This window comes from Macaca mulatta, chromosome 3 (assembly GCF_049350105.2).
Source record: "Macaca mulatta isolate MMU2019108-1 chromosome 3, T2T-MMU8v2.0, whole genome shotgun sequence".
In the NCBI taxonomy this organism is placed as follows: Eukaryota; Metazoa; Chordata; class Mammalia; order Primates; family Cercopithecidae; genus Macaca; species Macaca mulatta.
In genome coordinates this window covers 105,384,744-105,402,698 of record NC_133408.1, presented here as the reverse complement: position 1 = coordinate 105,402,698, position 17,955 = coordinate 105,384,744, and the positions used below count along the sequence as shown (strand labels likewise).

General features: G+C 36.1%; 1 protein-coding gene across 3 annotated transcripts in view; it reads right to left on the bottom strand.

Annotated features, from left to right (window-relative positions):
* HYCC1 (hyccin PI4KA lipid kinase complex subunit 1) overlaps positions 1-17,955 on the bottom strand; it is a 70,470-nt gene that overhangs the window by 17,381 nt on the left and 35,134 nt on the right. For all 3 annotated transcript variants that reach the window (XM_028844934.2, XM_077995005.1, NM_001266156.1), the window contains 5 exon segments: positions 16,629-16,808; positions 15,700-15,780; positions 15,059-15,174; positions 14,576-14,671; positions 2,863-2,979 (listed from right to left, as the gene is read on the bottom strand). In XM_028844934.2, the coding sequence (XP_028700767.1) occupies positions 2,863-2,979; positions 14,576-14,671; positions 15,059-15,174; positions 15,700-15,780; positions 16,629-16,808 (590 nt within the window).

The following is a 17,955-nucleotide window of genomic DNA, read 5'->3' as shown; positions in this document are numbered from 1 at the left end:
ATTTATAGAACAGAAATAAAAAAAGCTAAGGCAATTTCAAAGCATTTTATACTTTCAAAGCAAATCAGGGAATAATAAATTATATACCTTAGAATAATGTTCAGAACACTTTATGGCCAAATTACTCTGTAACTCCCACAGTTTTTAATGAGAATATACAACTAATGTGGCCTGAGTAGTTATTTCTTTGCATTTTGATAGTCACTTAGATGTGTATTTGCTACATGTTGCAAATAGCAGAGCAACATGAGGGAAAAAGTATGTGTGCATGTGTGTGTGAGTGTGTGTGTGTGTGTATGCATAATTTTCAAAGATATGCCAAACCCTTCCTAAAAATCAGCTAAATTACAAAAATGAACAGAGATATAGTGGCTTGATCAACTGACAACAAAATAAAGAGGTATACACTACATCAAGAGTGCAAGCGAGGCCTAAAAACTGGCAAGAATATTACTCCCACCATAAAAACAAGATAAAGCCAGATAATCTACAAACTTATAAATTCTCATGAATCCATCAAAGAGCCGAGGTCACAAGGGCATCCACGTAGCCGGAACCCCAAGGAGAGATAGGTGCCTCTAAGGAGAGATGGGCCACAATACAAGCAGGTAAGAAACATTTAGCTAATCTTCTTAACAAATTCCTAGAAGCCAAATTGCTAAAAGGTACCTCATGGGCTAGCAGGAGAGTATAGGATCTCCAAAAGCACATACGAGTGGCAGCTTGTATCCACCACAGGCTCTTCTCCATAAATCTCCTTTAGGCACTCACAAGAAAAACTAGAAACAGGACAGGTCAGAGAAAACTGCCCTTGATGGTATAGGCCTGAAGGAAAAGAGTAACCTCTCCATGAGAAAAGTACAAAGACCCAGCCAGATGCCTTTATCACGTGGAACAAAAATGTTAAAGCCTTTGGGGAAAGAGCAGCAAACCCTTTCACCCCCCAGGGTACAAGTGAAGACCAATTTGGCTCTGAGGGTAAGGAAAAAAAAAAAGCAAAAAACCTCTTATTCTATGCTGAGATAAGTAGAGGTATCATCACTGAAGAAGGGGCAGGACCACTGAGAAACTCCCATCCCTGAGATGCAGGAACATGGGATCAGCCTAAAACTGAGGCTGGACTAGGACAACAGAGAACATTACCTCCCCCATTTCCACGTGCTCCCCTCCAAGCCACCACCCCAACCACCATCAGGCTAGTGCACACCCAGAACCAAGCAACAGAACTCTATTGCTGGAGGAAGGGGTGAGAACATGGAGAGAAATCTATCTGCAGTGGAGGCATACAGGGAATGCTGAAAGCTGAGGAGGAAGCAGGAGTATTAACAAAAACCCTCCAGCAATCCAGCTCTCCACCTAAGTACCAGGTAGCACTAGAGGAATTTGAAGTAGATGGTGCTCTGAGGGTAACCATAACAACAAAACCCAATCCTAGTTCACTTCTGCCTATAATAATTCCACTAGCAGCCTAGAAGAGGCATGCCCATTTCCTGTCATAAATAATATTTACCTCAGTCTCTACTGTCCTACCACTGAACAAAATCATGAACAATCAAAAATTACAAGGCACACAAAAACCAAAACAAACAAGACCAACTCTGTCAAGAGATAAAGCAAGCAGTAGAACTAAATTCATAGATGACCGAAATGTTGAAGTTATTTGGGAAATTTATTTAACTATGACTAATATACTAAAGGCTTTAGTGGAAAAGATGGACAACATGCATGAACAAATGAAGATTTCAGCAAAGAGATGGGAACTACAAGAAAGAGTCTAATGAAATGGTTAGAAATAAAACACAGTAACAGAGATGAAGAATGCCTTCAGTGGTCTCCTTTCTAGACTTGACCTAGTCAAGGAAAAAAATCAGTAAACATGAAGATATATCCAACAGAAACTACTCAAACTGAAACACAAAGAAAAAAGATAAAATAAAGTAGATCAGAGCATCCAAGAACTGTGGGACAATATTAATGGTCTAACACAGGGGTCAGAAAATTTTTCTTGATGAGCCAGACAACAAGTATTTTAGGCCTGTCGGCCATACAGTCTCAACTATTCAACTCTGCCATTGCAACACAAAAGCAGCCATAGACAATACATAAACAAACAAGCATGACTGTGTTGCAAAAACTTGACAAAAACAGGCATCAGGCCAGATTGGGCCCAGAGACGATAAATTCTGCCTTTACGAAGTTTATAAATTTTGCCTTCAAAAAGTTTATACTCTACTAGAGAAAATTAAAAGTATCAAGTAAATATAATGCAAAGTAAATGAGACATGTATAATAAGAGAATTATAAAGTAAAGGATAGGGTTCAAAGAAAAATACTAGTACCCAAGTCATTAGGTAAGACTGAGACTGAGCACCAATACTAGAAACTAATAGAAAGCTAATAATAAACTATTTCTAATCAAAGAGGCTCTGAAATGTTTTTTAAGAGCTAAAGTTTCTGGCAATGGGAAAAGATATTTCTTGAGGAAAAAAAGCTATTTGGAAATTATAGCAAAAAAAAAAATGAAGAAAGAGACTATGAATATATTTAAGTGTTACTAATTTTCATTCCATCCTTGAATTTAAGAAAGATGATAAAGTGTTTTAGTTGGTTTAAAATTCATCAGAACTTTAAAAGATATGTTTCAAACTAAGGTAATAGTTTTAAAGTATTAAAACTATTTAATAAAATAAAGAATTTGAATGAATATCTTCCTTAAAACTATTTAAGATATTCATTCATATTCTTTCACAAAAAGTATGTAAATCACTTATCTATTGACATTATAACATAGTGACAATAGATTAACAGACTATAATTTTCCAAAGAAATTAAAGGTTTATTTGCATATGATGAGATACTTACAAGGCAAAATAAATCCCTGTTAACATTTGCACCATGAATCCTGAAGAAACTGGTATCCTGCTACTTATACCTTTGTATTTTCTTACATGTTGTCGAGGATATCCACAAACACAGATTCTAGAAAAACCAAAATAAATGTATTTGTAAAATTGGTAAAAATTTAGGTAAGTTATTTTAACATTTATAAGCCAACAATGTACTAGGTACACTTTCATAACCTAATACTTATGAAACAAAAAATCTTTCCAAACAGAACATTTGTCTGTAATATATTCCTGAGTAAGTTATACCAGGAAAAAACATATAAAGTTGAGGTATGTAGATACATAGAGTAAGTGAACCAGATTCACTCACTGGTTAGTTCAGTAATTTTGGTCAATCAATTATCAATGATTTTTGGGTACCGCTAAACCTATTATATGAAACTTGGCATGGTCCAGGCTCAGTGGCTCACGCCTGTAATCTCAACACTTTGGGAGGCCAAGGCAGGTGGATCACCTAGGCCAGGAGTTTGAGACCAGCCTGGCCAATATGGTAAAACCCCGTCTCTAGTAAAAATACAAAATATTAGCCGGGCGTGGTAGCATGTGCCTGTAGTACCAGCTACTAGGGAGGCTGAGGCAGCACAATCACTTGAACCTGAGAGGTGGAGGTTGCAATGAGCCAAGATCGAGCCACTGCACTCTAGCATGGGTGACAGAGTGAGATTCCACCTCAAAAAAAAAAAAAAAAAAAGAAAGAAAAAAGAAACTTGGCACTGTCATAAATAGATGTGTGGTATGATCCACAATTCCTGATAAAGTTCTTGACACAAACTGTGGGATCCAAAAAAAAATCTATAAATTAGACTCAAACCTCATACAGTATACCATAATAAACTTCAGATAGATTATAACTCTTAATGTTTAAAAATCACAATGGACATAAAACAGGCAAATAGATACATACTCTTTGCACGCTACCTAAACATGACACCAAAGGTAGAACCCTAAAGAAAGATCAATAGATTTTACCTTTTTTTTTTCAAGAAACTACCATAAACAAAATGACATGTAAATAAATATTTATATCATGGCACATGTATACCTATGTAACAAACCTGCACGTTCAGCACATGTATCCCAGAACTTAAAGTACAAAAAATTAAAAAATAAAAAAAAGACATGGAAACTAAAAATAAAAAGCAAAGAAATATTTATTTATTATTATTATTAGTTTTTTAGAGTCAAGGTCTTGCTGTGTGCCTAGGCTGGAGTGTAGTGGCATGATCACGGCTCACTGCAGCCTTGAACTCCTGGGTTCCAGCAATTCTCCCATCTCAGCCTCCCGAGTATAGGTGCATGTCACCACACCTAGCTGCTTAAAAAAATATTTTTTTTGAGATGGGGTCTTGCTATGTTGTCAGGCTGGTCTTGAACTCCTGATCTCAAATGATCCTCCCATGTCAGCCTCCCAGTTGCTGAGATTACAAGTATCACACTCAGCTCCAGAAATATGTATTATAGTGAGGAATATTTAAGGAGTACCAAAGTTAAGGAGCATTTATTATAATGAAAAGGAAGCAACCTAAAAGTCCAACACAGGAGACCAATTATATAAATCATTCAGAGAATACTATAGAAATTAAACATAATGTTTTGAAAATCTATTTAAATGACAGGGAAAAAACTGTCCAAAACAACAGATGCAGCATAATCCCATTTTGCAATAAACAAATAGGTGTACAGTGTGTGTCACTGCAAAAAGAACATTAAAAAGTCATAGTTACCTCTGATCTGTGGGATTATAGATCTGTTTTCTTCTTTATATTTACATGTATTTTTTGAACTTTCTGACCAACATGCACTGTTTTATTGTTTGTTTGTTTTTCGTTTTTGTTTTTGAGACGGAGTTTCCCTCTTGTTGCCCAGGCTGGAGTACAGTGACATGATCTTGGTTCACTGCCACCTCTGCCTACCAGGTTCAAGCAATTCTCCTGACTCAGCCTCCCAAGTATCTGGGACTACAGGCCTGCGCCACCATGCCCATCTGATTTTTTTGTATTTAGTAGAGATGGGGTTTCACCATGTTGGTCAGCATGCACTGTTTCTAAAATAAACAGTACATTTTTATTTTTCATAAACAAATTTACTAGAAAATAAATGCTTTCACATAATATTCTATGCTTGATATAATATGAGCTTCACTTAATATAGTGCTAGCCAATAGATTGTAATTATTTACTTACTCTTCCCCTGCACTCACTACCTAGAACTTTTCTCTACTCTAACTAGAGTTAGAGTAACTAACTAAAGTTATTTTCTCTACTCAATGAATCTAAGCCTTCACTTTAAAATGTCCGAGTATGCCACAGACCATTTCAAAAATATTCCCCAAGAATGTTATTAATTCAGACAACTTTAAAAGATCCACATAAATGCATTTAATATCAGAGGATCCCAGAACTTTTTAGAACCAAGAGTAAAAAGTAAGCAGGGAAATAGAAAAATTAGCTGCATGTGAAATAAAACAAACTCAAGTTTTGTTTGAATTTACAAAAATGTATGCCCAAACTAGAATAGAGACTCCTCTTACTCTTATTAACTAAAGAAGCAAACAAAAAATTTTACTTTCTTACGCCTTACATTTTTATGCTAGGGATGGTTGTATGGTTGTAAATAATAGAGAACCAATGGATGAAAGAAATTTTTAATTAACTCATTTATTCATTCTGTAAATATTAATTAAAGACTGATATTGTGTCAGACCCTAGAGATATAGATGATGGATGTAGCTCCCACAGGGACTCACAATCTAATCATGGAGACTATGTAGTAAGCAAATATTTTCAATGAACATGTTCAAGAGCTGGTAAAGGAGAGAATGGTAAACTCAGGTGGAAGAAGTGGAGAGTCAGAGAGGACTTCTCAGAAAAGAGATTCCTTTGAATTGAGTCTTGAAGAAAAAGTGATATTTTTCCAAGTGGAAAACATAGGAAAGTTCAAAGGCAGAGGTGGGATGAAACAGCATGACATTGAGGAGACTGTGGACATTTTAGCAGGATGGAGGGCTAGGACACTAGGAAATACTAGAGAAGCTCATCACATCATGTAGCCAGATCATAAGTATCTTATAACCTGCTAGGTTTTACCACGTAGACACTGGTAAGCAACTAAAGATTTTTTTGTTTTGTTTTGTTTTGTTTTAAGCAAAGGAGTACCAAAATCAGATTGGTCTTCTGATAACATCACTCTGGCTATATTGGAAGAGTTCACTGAAACTGGATGTGGGTGGGATGAGGATCCCAGTAGTAAGATGAAGGAGGACTGAAGACAAGACAAAATGGTGGGTAGAAGGAGGAAGGGTAGGTTTGCAGTCATATCTAGGAAGTATAAAGAAGGTAAGACCAAAGAAATAAGAAGAGTAGATAATTATTTCCACATTTAGTTTGAATAGCTGGCCACATGATGGTATCATTAACTGAGTTAGAACAAATAGGAATACGGGAATATATTGTTTCAGATATGTTGGTTTTTAGGTAGCGTGACATAGTATCAATTTTGCCTGCCATGCCACCATCCCTATCTGCCATGCCACCATCCCTATCTTCTATTAAAAGCACTGCCATCCCTCTTCCCTTTAGGAACTAGTCTTTCCCTATATAATCAAGAATAATCACATGATTATGGTGAGGCTGCTAATGAAACTATCTATTACAGAGGTCGCTACCTCCATATCTATTTTTAATAATACATACATATAAGTCACACTCCCTTCCTTTCCCCCAGCAATTTTAGCTAGGAATGGCAGCTGCTCCACTAGAGACTACATTTTCTAGTTTTCCTTGCATTTAGATGTGATCATGTGACTAAGTTCTAGACAATGGTATATTAACCAAAGTGGTGAAACTTCTAGGTCACACCCCTTAAAAATCTTCTATGTCATACCCCTAAAAAGCAGCTACATGCCTTTGACTCCCTTTCTCCCTGCTTGCAGGATAGAAAGCAGATGTAATAGTGGTGATCTGAGACCATACCAACAAGAGAAATATCATAGGGAATGGCAGAATCCCAAGACAGAAGGAACTTGAACACACTGGAAACATGCAAGCAATCTACCTTTTAGACCACCTACCAGCTTGGACTTTTATGTGACAGAGAAATATCTACTTTATTTAAGTTATCATTGTTTGTCTGTGTTAATACAACCAAAGCAATATTTAACCTGATAGAGTACTCTTACAATTATATTACTCAACATGGCCCCAAAGGGGTATGTAGAAGTCTCAGGCTGGCACACCCTTTGCTGGATGTTTTTAATACTGAAACTGGGAGAAGCTCTTTCTACTGAGGTCACTAAAAGTAGACAATGTAAGGGCCTGGCACAGTGGCTCACGCCTATAATCTTAGCACTTTTGGGAGGCCAAGGCGGATGGATCACAAGGTCAGGTGTTCAAGACCATCCTGGCCAACATGTCGAAACCCCATTTCTACTAAAAATACAAAAATTGGCCCAGCATGGTGGCATACACCTGTAATCCCAGCTATTCAGGAGGCTGAGGCAGGAGAATCGCTTGAACCCGGGAGGTGGAGGTTGCGTGAGCCACCATCTGGCCATCCTGAGGCCAATTCCATGACTGCTCTTCCTAGGTTCAAATATCTGTTTTTTTGTTTTGTTTTGTTTTGAGATGGAGTCTCACTCTGTTGTCCAGGCTGGAGAGCAGTGGCACAATGACCTCAGCTCACTGCCACCTCCACATCCCAGGTTCAAGCGCTTCTCCTGCCTCAGCCTCCATGTAGAAGGGATTACAGGCGCCCACCACTACATCTGGCTAATTTTTGTATTTTTAGTAGAGGCGGGGTTTTGCCATGTTGGCCAGGCTGGTCTCAAACTCCTGACCTCAAGTGATCCACCCTCCTTGGCCTCCCAAAGTTCTAGGATTACAGGGGGTGAGTCACTGCATCCAGCCCCTTTGGTATAATTTAGTTTGATGTAGATATCAGTTGGCTGCCACAGGAAGAGTCCTAAAATTTACAAGGTATCTATGGGACATGTTGACAGAGACAGTTCCTGGATTGAATATACAGGTTTAGGAATCAGGAAGGAAATAGTATAGGGTTCAGAACATAGATAAATTATTGTTGTTACTATACAACTTTAAAAAAATATTTGCATGGCTCTAGGATGGTCACTCATCTTTTAAATTTACTTTATGTAAGAATTACAGAGACAGTTCTCTCAAATACCAACACTACACGTGAAAGATATACAAAGGAAATAAAATTCCAGGTTCTCTCATTTTCTATACTAGCTACTTGTGAAGAAATAAGTGGTCGTTTATTCGAGGCTGAAATTAAACATTTATTCAGAAATGCAAATGGTTAATGTTTTATAACTAAGAAAACTAAAACTGGTGATTTTATTTACCAATGAAAGATTTTTTAAAAGTAAAAACCCAATTATTTCCTTTAATCCTAACTCTACTTATCAAATTATAAATCTGAGCTGAAGAGCTCATCTATCATTCATTCATTCAACAGTTATTGAGGTTCTATCATATGCCAGGCACTTCTAAGCTCTTGTGATACAGCAGTGAACAAAACAAAGTTCCTGACCTCATGAAGTTTCTAGCAGTTGACAGGCTGTGTCAAAAGAACAAACAAGGTAATTATAGTGTTATGAGTGCTACAAGGAAATAAACTAGGGCAGGAAAGTTCTACTTTGGGAATGATGGTCATGGAAAGCCTCTCCAACGAAGTACCATTTGAGCTGAGACCCAAAATAGTCTGGTCCTATCCCTCTGCATCATTAACTGGTAATGGCATCTCTTTTCTCTACTCCTTTATTTTGGTACTTAAGAATTCTCTGAATTAAGTTTTTTTCTGATCCCTATCTTCAAGGATATTGTTTGCCCATATACCCTTTAGTGAACTTAAATGCCAAACAAAACAAAGCAATAAAGCTATATGCCACATGAATTCCTGGTTCCTCTGTTCATCAGGGCTATGTCCTGAAGTTCTTTGATTTCCCTTCACAAATCCAAACATAAGGATATGTCCTTACAAAAGAGCAGCTGAGTACCATAACAACCATGTCTGTATTAAGTTTACTCTGCCAAATTCACAAGGCATGTGAAAATAAAATCCCTTCTGGAAGGTGTATTTGGTCAATATATTTCTTGGAGAAGTTCTTGGCATCAATTTGTAAGTGAGAAAAACTCTTGCTGTGATTCTCATTCTCTGGTGAGAGATATGTGTTTCATTCTTAGAATTAAAAAAAACTTTTGAGATTGTTAACACAGCCTCAGTTACAAACCATACAATGATTAGGAAGACCCATTCCAGTGAGTTTATTTATTCATGATAGACCAGAACCGAAAGTAGAAAAGAAAGGTTATTATTATCAGATATACATATTTATATATAATATACAAATATATTATAAATAAATAATTATAATATTATATATAACATAACATTATTATCAGATGGATCTTCAGATCATCAGGCTAGTGAGTAGAAACTTGGCTGAAAAGGCGAAACAGGCCGGGTGTGGTGGTTCATGCCTGTAAACATTTTGGGAGTCTGAGGCCCGCGTATTGCCTGAGCTCAGAAGTTTGAGACCCGCCTGGGCAACATGGCGAAACCTCGTCTCTACTAAAAATACAAACAATTAGCTGGGCATGGTGGCATTTGCCTGTAGTCCCAGCTACTCAGGACGCTGAGGCACAAGAATTGCTTGAGCCTGGGAGGTGGAGGTTACAGTGAGCAGAGATTGTGCCGTACTCCAGCCTGGGCAACAGAGCAAGACCCCATCTCAAAAAAAGAGGGGCAGAGAGAAGTGGAGAGGAAAAGTCCAGGAGAATAGAAAAAGGGGAAAGGAGAAAAGAGAAAGTGGAAGAATTGCCTGATTAGTAATGAGCACTTTTCTGTCCTGCTTGTTCTGCTCTTTGAAATTAAGAGCTTAATAAAGTCTGCATCTCCTGTCATGTTTCTCAAGTGAAGATCACACACAAAAATCATGCTCACATGGTTGGAGGAAAGATTATTTTAGTTGGGTTGTGAAGGATGGGCAAAATTTAGATACTGGTAAAAACTAGTTTCCAAACAAAATAACAAGCAATTGAAAAATTTGCCATAGGTTCTTTCAACTAGAAATGACCTAATATCAGATATGCTCTAGAATTGTTGATACAGTCATAGCAAACAGGTGAGAAAAAAAAAAAGCAATGCCTTATATGCATCCATAGTGAATGTGTGTGCTCACTGATGGAGTACAATAATATGCCAGCTGTCATTTACTAGATGATAACAAAGTGGCTGATGCTGCATTAAGTGCTTTATATTTATATAAATTTTATTAGTCAGGAGCAAAATGGCTTACTCGTAACAAAGGTGCCCTTAATTGACAGAAAACAATCTATTCAGGTGGTCAGAAAAATTGACCTAGAAGTGAGGAGAGAGGCAGGGATTCATTACAGGTACACAGAAACAAATACACTGATCAGGAACTCACAGCTATCCATATCCAGGTTCATCAGTTAGATGACTCACTAGCTAAACAAAATCAGAGCTGTCCCTTAGACAATGGGAGAGAATTCAACTTAGTAGCTGAGCATAGTTTCATTCTTAATATTTATATTCCACATCAAAAAAGAAGATAAGCCATTTGTTAAACAGCCTTGTATTAAATATCCAACAGGAAGAAATCATTTCCTCAAACTTAGAGGACTCTGATATATACTATCAAAACTTATTCGTAGCATTGGTAAGTATATTTCTTTTCATAGAGCCATATATGTTTAGTACCAGCAGAGAACAAAAGCTTCTTGACTATAGCTTATTCAGTTTAGCTCTTGCTTGCTGTCGGATCTCTTCTTCAAGTTGTTCACACACAATACGTAGGAGGAAAAGAGGCTATCAAGCTGGCCATCAATCAATCTGAATCAGGAAGGCAAAGCTTATAGTAACTAAACAGATTTTTGCTCAGTAGAATGAATTTATGTTAGCATACGTGGAGGGTGGGAAGTGTTCAAGATTGTTTTAATTATTTTCATAACTAATTACAATCAGAAGATAAAAAAAGAATGAAACACATTTGTCACTGAATCTAGTTCATATACCCCATGAATTTTTTCTGGTTGTATTTATGTATCCTTCCTCCTAGATGACCCAATCATTTTGGTATAATCATCAACCAAATTCAGCAGCAATCTAAAACAACTATCACATGGCAAACAGGATTAGATGGCCCATATAACAGTGGGATCACTTTTATCTTCAGGAAAACCAGCATAGGTGCTAAGATCATTAAGAAGCTCTTATACTTTAACTGCTATAACCGTTTTCTAACTTACTTACACCACAGTTCTGTAACCAATTTTCTTTCCATAGATATGAACTAGGCTTAACCTGATTAACAAAAGTGTTTTCTAATTCTTTTCTACTCATCTTAAAAATGTACAAAACCTCCTAATTAGAATATCTGATAAACGATTAAGAAAGCCAGTAGGTATGAGAAATAAATAACTGGATTTTATCATTGAGAATACAGTTAATAGGGAATCTAAAATGAAAATTTAAAAACATAAATAACTAAAAATGATAGAAATGATAAATTTGATAGAGTTCCTCAAATGTAAGGCATTGTAGTTAAGAGTTAGCATTATTTAGATAGCTTAAGTCTTTTAAATTACTTAGATCTTTCCCCCACCCTTGTTTTTTTTTTTTTTTAAATCTGGTGGACATTTATATGAAATTAATTTCTCTTGTGGCACAGATTGATCTATTTCTACCAAAACTTCCTTGGCCAAAATCCTACAGCGAGTTTTAAAATAATCTGTTTCTCTTTGTTTTTAAAGCCAGTTTTTACTTGCATTCTCTGTTGAAGAATTATTCAGTTCCCTGGTCAGGTAAAATTGGTATATTAGCAATTTTCTACTCATAATGTAAACGTAATTATATTAGAATGTGCTACATTAGAGTTAGGACAAAAATCAGTGACACAAGTTCTTTTCTAACTTTTCCATCAGTAGTTTCAGGGAAACATCAAGAGTGGTTGGGCATTGTATTAGAACATCTATGGAGCTTCAAAAAATACATTTACACATAATACATAAAAATATAAATATATACATATATAGGCATTCCTGGATCCTAGCACCTAATATACTGCTTCAGAGTAGGATCTGGACTTCGCAGTGTGTTCTAAGTTCTAGAGGTGAAAATTGCTGCATTGTTACTCCTTAAACCAGTATTTCTGAATGTTGGTCTTTATACCCATTTTAGTCGATAACAAGAGTTTTCACTAGGCCATAGTGAAATGAAAAGCCAGGAAAGCTAAACTTATCCCAATTTAATTTATAAATTATTTTCCTTCCCTTCCACCCCCCCCCCACCTTTTTGATATTAAAATAGTCTCCCTTTTGTTAAATAATGTTGATGGTAGATATTTATAATATAATGACTTGGCAAAATAAAAAGTTGGTAACACGTATGTAAATAACCCAGCTGTTCCACCTTTTTTGAGATTTTACAGATCTGTGAAATTCAAAAGTCTGGACATTTCTGCCTTTAAACAATTTAAAGCAAAAAACATGTTAGAACGACTTGGTAAGTGGGAGAGATGAACCATTGGTACCATCTTTTAAGGTTAGGAAACGTAATTATGCTCTAATTTGGAAAACATCTGAAAGACTTCACTTCTCTATCTTCTCTACTAAGCCCTTTGTCTTGTGAATTCTCTTCCTCTGCTGATTCTGCATGGCTTTCTATCCTATTCAGTATCAAGTTCTGATTTTTTATTTATTTTGTTTTCATTTCATTTCTAAGTATTGCTCAATGATCCCTCCCTCTGTGATATGGTTTGGCTGTGTCCCCACTCAAATCTCATCTTAAATTGTAGCTCCCATAATCTCCACATGTCACGGGAGGGACCCAGTGCGGGGGTAATTGAATCATGGGGACAGGTTTTCCCATGCTGTTCTCGTGATAGTGAATAAGTCTCATGAGATCTGATGGCTTTATAAAGGGGAGTTCTCCTGCATATGCTCTCTTGCCTGCTGCCATGTAAGACATGCTTTTGTTCCTCCTTTACTTTCCACCATGATTGTGAGGCTCCCCAGCATGTAGAACTGTGAGTCCATTAAACATCTTTTCCCTTATAAATTACCCAGTCTCAGGTATTTCTTCATAGCAGTATGAACATGGACTAATACACTCAGGATAAGTTGCATTTTCTTCTTTTTTTTTTTTTTTTTTTTTTGAGATGGAGTCTCGTTCAGTCGCCCAGGCTGGAGTGCAGCGGCAGGATCTCGGCTCCCTGCAAGCTCCGCCTCCCGGGTTCACGCCATTCTCCTGCCTCAGCCTCCCAAGGAGCTGGGACTACGGGGGCCCGCCGCCACGCCCGGCTAATTTTTTGTATTTTTAGTAGAGACGGGGTTTCACGGTGTTAGCCAGGATGGTCTCAATCTCCTGACCTCGTGATCCGCCCGCCTGGCCTCCCAAAGTGCTGGGATTACAGGCGTGAGCCACCGCACCCGGCCCATAAGTTGCATTTTCTAAATAAATTCCTCAAATAGAAATTATTCCACAAGTTCCTTAGTTCTATAATATCTCTTATTTACTTGAATTATCGAGGGCAATAATCTGTCATTTTTGTTTCTGCTTTTTTTTCTTTTTTCTTTTTATTATACTTTAAGTTCTAGGGTACGTGGGCACAATGTGCAGGTTTGTTACATATGTATACATGTGCCATGTTGGTGTGCTGCAACTATTAACTCAAAAAGGAACATTGACATTGCCAAAAATTTAGAAAATCACAAAAAAAATCACAAAGGAGAAAATTAAAATAAACCACAATTCCACCAACTAGAGACAATCATTGTTAATATTCTGGTCATATTCAACCAATACCATATATAGTATCATTAACTACTGTTTTAAATCAGGATTTTTTAAATGTGAATATACTACACTCAAGGATATAATTTAGTTTATAACTCCTTGACTTAATTTATTTTTAACAAGAAAAGTTTAAGAACCAGTATCTCTTACTTATTTCTTAGTTCCAAATCAGAGCACAGTAAAAATATATAAATACAAACAAAAAGAAGCCAACCACATGCCAAAACTTGAAAGATCATAACAGCTCTATCATTTAGCTATATACTATAATCCTTTTCTGATTAAATATTCAATTTAAATGTTATTCATCTTTACATTCTTCATCATGTTCTTGTTTTTGTTGTTTTTGTTTGTGTTGTTTTTGAGACAGGGTCTTGCTCTGTCACCCAGACTGAAGTGCAGTGGTGCAATCACAGCTCACTGTATTCTCAACCTCCTGGGCTCAAGTGACTGTCCCACCTCAGCCTCCCAGGTAGCTGGGACTACAGGCGTGCACCACCATGCCCAGCTGATCTTTTTTTTTAAATTTTTTTATAGAGACAGGGGTCTTGCTATGTTGCCCAGGCTGGTCTTGAACTCCTGGGCTCATGCGATACTCCCACCTCAGCTTATCAAAGTGCTGAAATTACAGACATGAGCTTTGCACATGTTTTTTTGTGACTATCAATTATAGGGAACTTTCCATGTGTTGGGTAGGCTGAGCTTTACATTAACTTATTTAATGTTTTAAACAAATGATTACACAAAACAAAAATAACTTAGGTATGTACCAGACTAGCAATCATAGATTCATATATTTCAATATTAGAAACACTTGAATTTTACTTTACCTTGAACAAATTTGACACAGTGACTGAAGAGAAACACTGGGCATATAGGTTAAGGCAGCATTGTAACACAACAAAAGGAATGTCAACACTTCAAACCTAAAGAGAAACAAAAAGAATATTACCAAATCTTTAGAATTCTAAGAAGTCAACTATAATAGGGGAGAGGGCACTCCTTGGGGAGAGATATAATGTTACAGAACAGACCTGCACAGTATAAGCACACCAATAATGAAAAACTACAAGGAAAAAAAGACTTTCCAAGTAACAGCCATATGAAACCTGTCTTTAAAATTCAATGTTCCAGCTGACACCTGAAGCAAGGCACACTGACAAATCTAGATCTATTTTTCTCTTGTATAAAATGACTCAATATTCAAATAAATTGTCACACACAACTCATTAAACATTATTTATAAATCTACTGAAATAATATTCTTAAAAAATTAGTGGAGTAAGATAAGAATTTTTATCCCCACAGTATACCTATTCTGTGCTGTCAGCATCTCCCTTTGAGGATGAGGTCCACTGTATACCACTTTTGACAAACCATGCTGGGATAGTGCACTCTCGGTCAGAGCCATGGACCCAATGCTGGAAGGCTAGAGAAAAGACATTTGAATAAAGAAAAAAAAAAGCTATTCTACTGAAAAGGTGATACTTAGAATATATATGTACCACTAAAATAGCTACCACGAAGAACATCATATATCTTAAACACATTTAGGATGCCTACCCATTTTTTTGCTCAAAGATTTAATAACTAATTTTAAAACAAACCACAAATGAGAAATAAAAATTAGTTTAATTTCAAAAATTCTACCATGGAAATACACAATTGCCCCCACTACCCCCGCCAACACACACAAGTAGCCATCCATCAGGAGGAGTGAAAAATATTTCAAAAAGAATACTTTCAATAGATCTCTTATTAGCAGATTTTAGTTTGATGTTCAATTATTTTGATTTCTCATCTCAATTTGGAAATAGTAAATACTTTGCGGGTATTTATACTTTTGCAGGTACTAATAAATTGATCAATTTTTTTTCCTAAATAACTAGATTATAACTTGTGGCAATGTCAAAGCTTAGGGTCAATAAACTTGTTATGATAAAATGTCACTTACTTCATGATATACAGATGGTTTGGATAAAGATGGAATTGTAAAACTCAATACTTTGCTATGTCCCTGTTTGTCAACTATTTCCTATAGAAGTGAAAGAAAATATATTAAAATACATACTTTCTTACACATAAATTTACAAACTAAATTTAAATAGTCTAAAACATTTTTTTAAAAAGACCTGAATAGAAAGGAATTTTAACTTAAAATCTTAAACCATGATAATCCATTATTATTCATCAACACCGGCAGTTAAACTGTACATCCTTCCACTTAAAAAATATATGTAACATAATTTTCAGGATGGCTGAGATACAGATATAGTGTCTTAATAATCCTTGATCTTCCTCATGTAACAAGTTATATTTGTTAAGTGAAGTAATCATTTAAATATGAAATATGTGAAGAAAATGACCTCACATTTCTTTTCCATTTTGAAAGGTACAAAACTTAAGTATCTAGAATACCATACTAATTAATATACAAACTCTATTAGTAAGGCAAGCTATATGTTAAAACAATGTTGTACACTCTGGAGACAGTCTAGATTTTATAGAACTATAATTGGTGAATATTAGAGTAAATCTTTTCTCCCAAACCTTCTGTGAAGGTCAGAAACAGATCATTTATAGGCAATGAACTTTAAGTTTACAAAATTTAAAATGCAACACTGATATTTTCAGATATCGCTATAAAAGAAATGAAATGGTCCGATTTTCAACCTTCAATTAATCCATAAAGGTATAGTTACATAATTACCTATATGCTTGTATGTCTCCCAACTCCCAGAAAGTTATATTTGGAAGAATGGGCTATGAGTCATTTGACATATGAAAAAACAAACACTAGCTTCATTAAAATGATAAGCAGTTGCACAGGTTATATATTTGATTTTCTCAAAAAAGATTTTGTTAACTCCATTAAATACAAACCAAATTGTAAACCCCTAGAAGAAGAGCTTCAATGCATCCACTGCTATGCACATTTCTGCTGGCTGAGACTGCAAGGTAGCACCAAATTAGTTCTGGGAGAAATTGCAGCGTAAATTGAAGCAACTGCTCCTCTCCACTGCGATAGAATTCAAAGAGCTGGTGACAGACAGGTTCCAGCAACTGGAAGAAACACAAAATGTTAATTCAAGAACTGGACTGTATTTGAATGGAACTACTATATGAAGTATAAAAGGTTTTCTCAGATTGGTAAAAATCATGTCTTTTTAAATTCTTAAAATACCTAAGTTGTAGGGAGTTTCTTCCTAAAATATCCTTTCTTCCTGGTAAAACACATGCCAATATATAAAGGTTTGACTATGGGGTTGAAGAAATTGAAATGGGAATCCTGGGTACTTACTGTCCTATCTCCCTCCTCCTGAGTTTATAATTAGGCAACATCTGACAGCAATGATTGGTGTGTAGGGGGGCTAAATAACTACAGACCCCCCTAGATCTAGATCCCTATTGTGACCATGACTAATTGGCCCTGGAGAGTCTAAAAATTGCTGTAATTTTATTTTAAACATAATTTGGAGTCATCCACAACCTTTTCCTCTCCCACCACACTCTCAACATTATCCAGTTAACAGAGCTGACTGCATCTTTATAAGGGGCTTTAAGAAATCACATAGGCAAGGTAAGACCCTCTTACAGGTAAGTATTCTCTTAAAGCATATACAATGATCACACACAAGTCATACTCAAATATGTTAAAAGATTCACAAGGTACTGTTCACAAGGTACTGATTTTTCAAGCAAATTCTCAGGCTATTTATTATATATATATCCAATGAACTACACTTCACTAAGGCAACAAATTTAAATAAATATACTAAACAGATTTTCTACAACCAATAATGGTAATGAACAGAAACTAATTTACAGTGGATGTTTTGATTTCAAGTAAGTAAAATATGTAAACTGAATATAATTAAAGTCAATATTGTTTATAAAAGGTATAACAAAAGTTATACTTCAATAAACATTGACTAAGTCAAATTAGTCTTTCCTATTGAAAAATTAATAAACTTCTGACAGTTAATCTTCCACAAGGAATACTTTTTCTACTCCTGAAATGGTCTTTAGAGGCCAAGAGATGTCCAGTGTGGCCATGGAAAGACAACAGAAAAACAGAGGGGCAGGAGGCAAAGTCATCCCATTCAGAGATAGCAAGAGAAGTTTTTAGCGCAGGAATTTGAAAGAAGGGGGTTAGAGGTGGCTGGAAGAAAGAATGACTGGTTAGGGATGTTTTAGCTTTCAGGGCGGA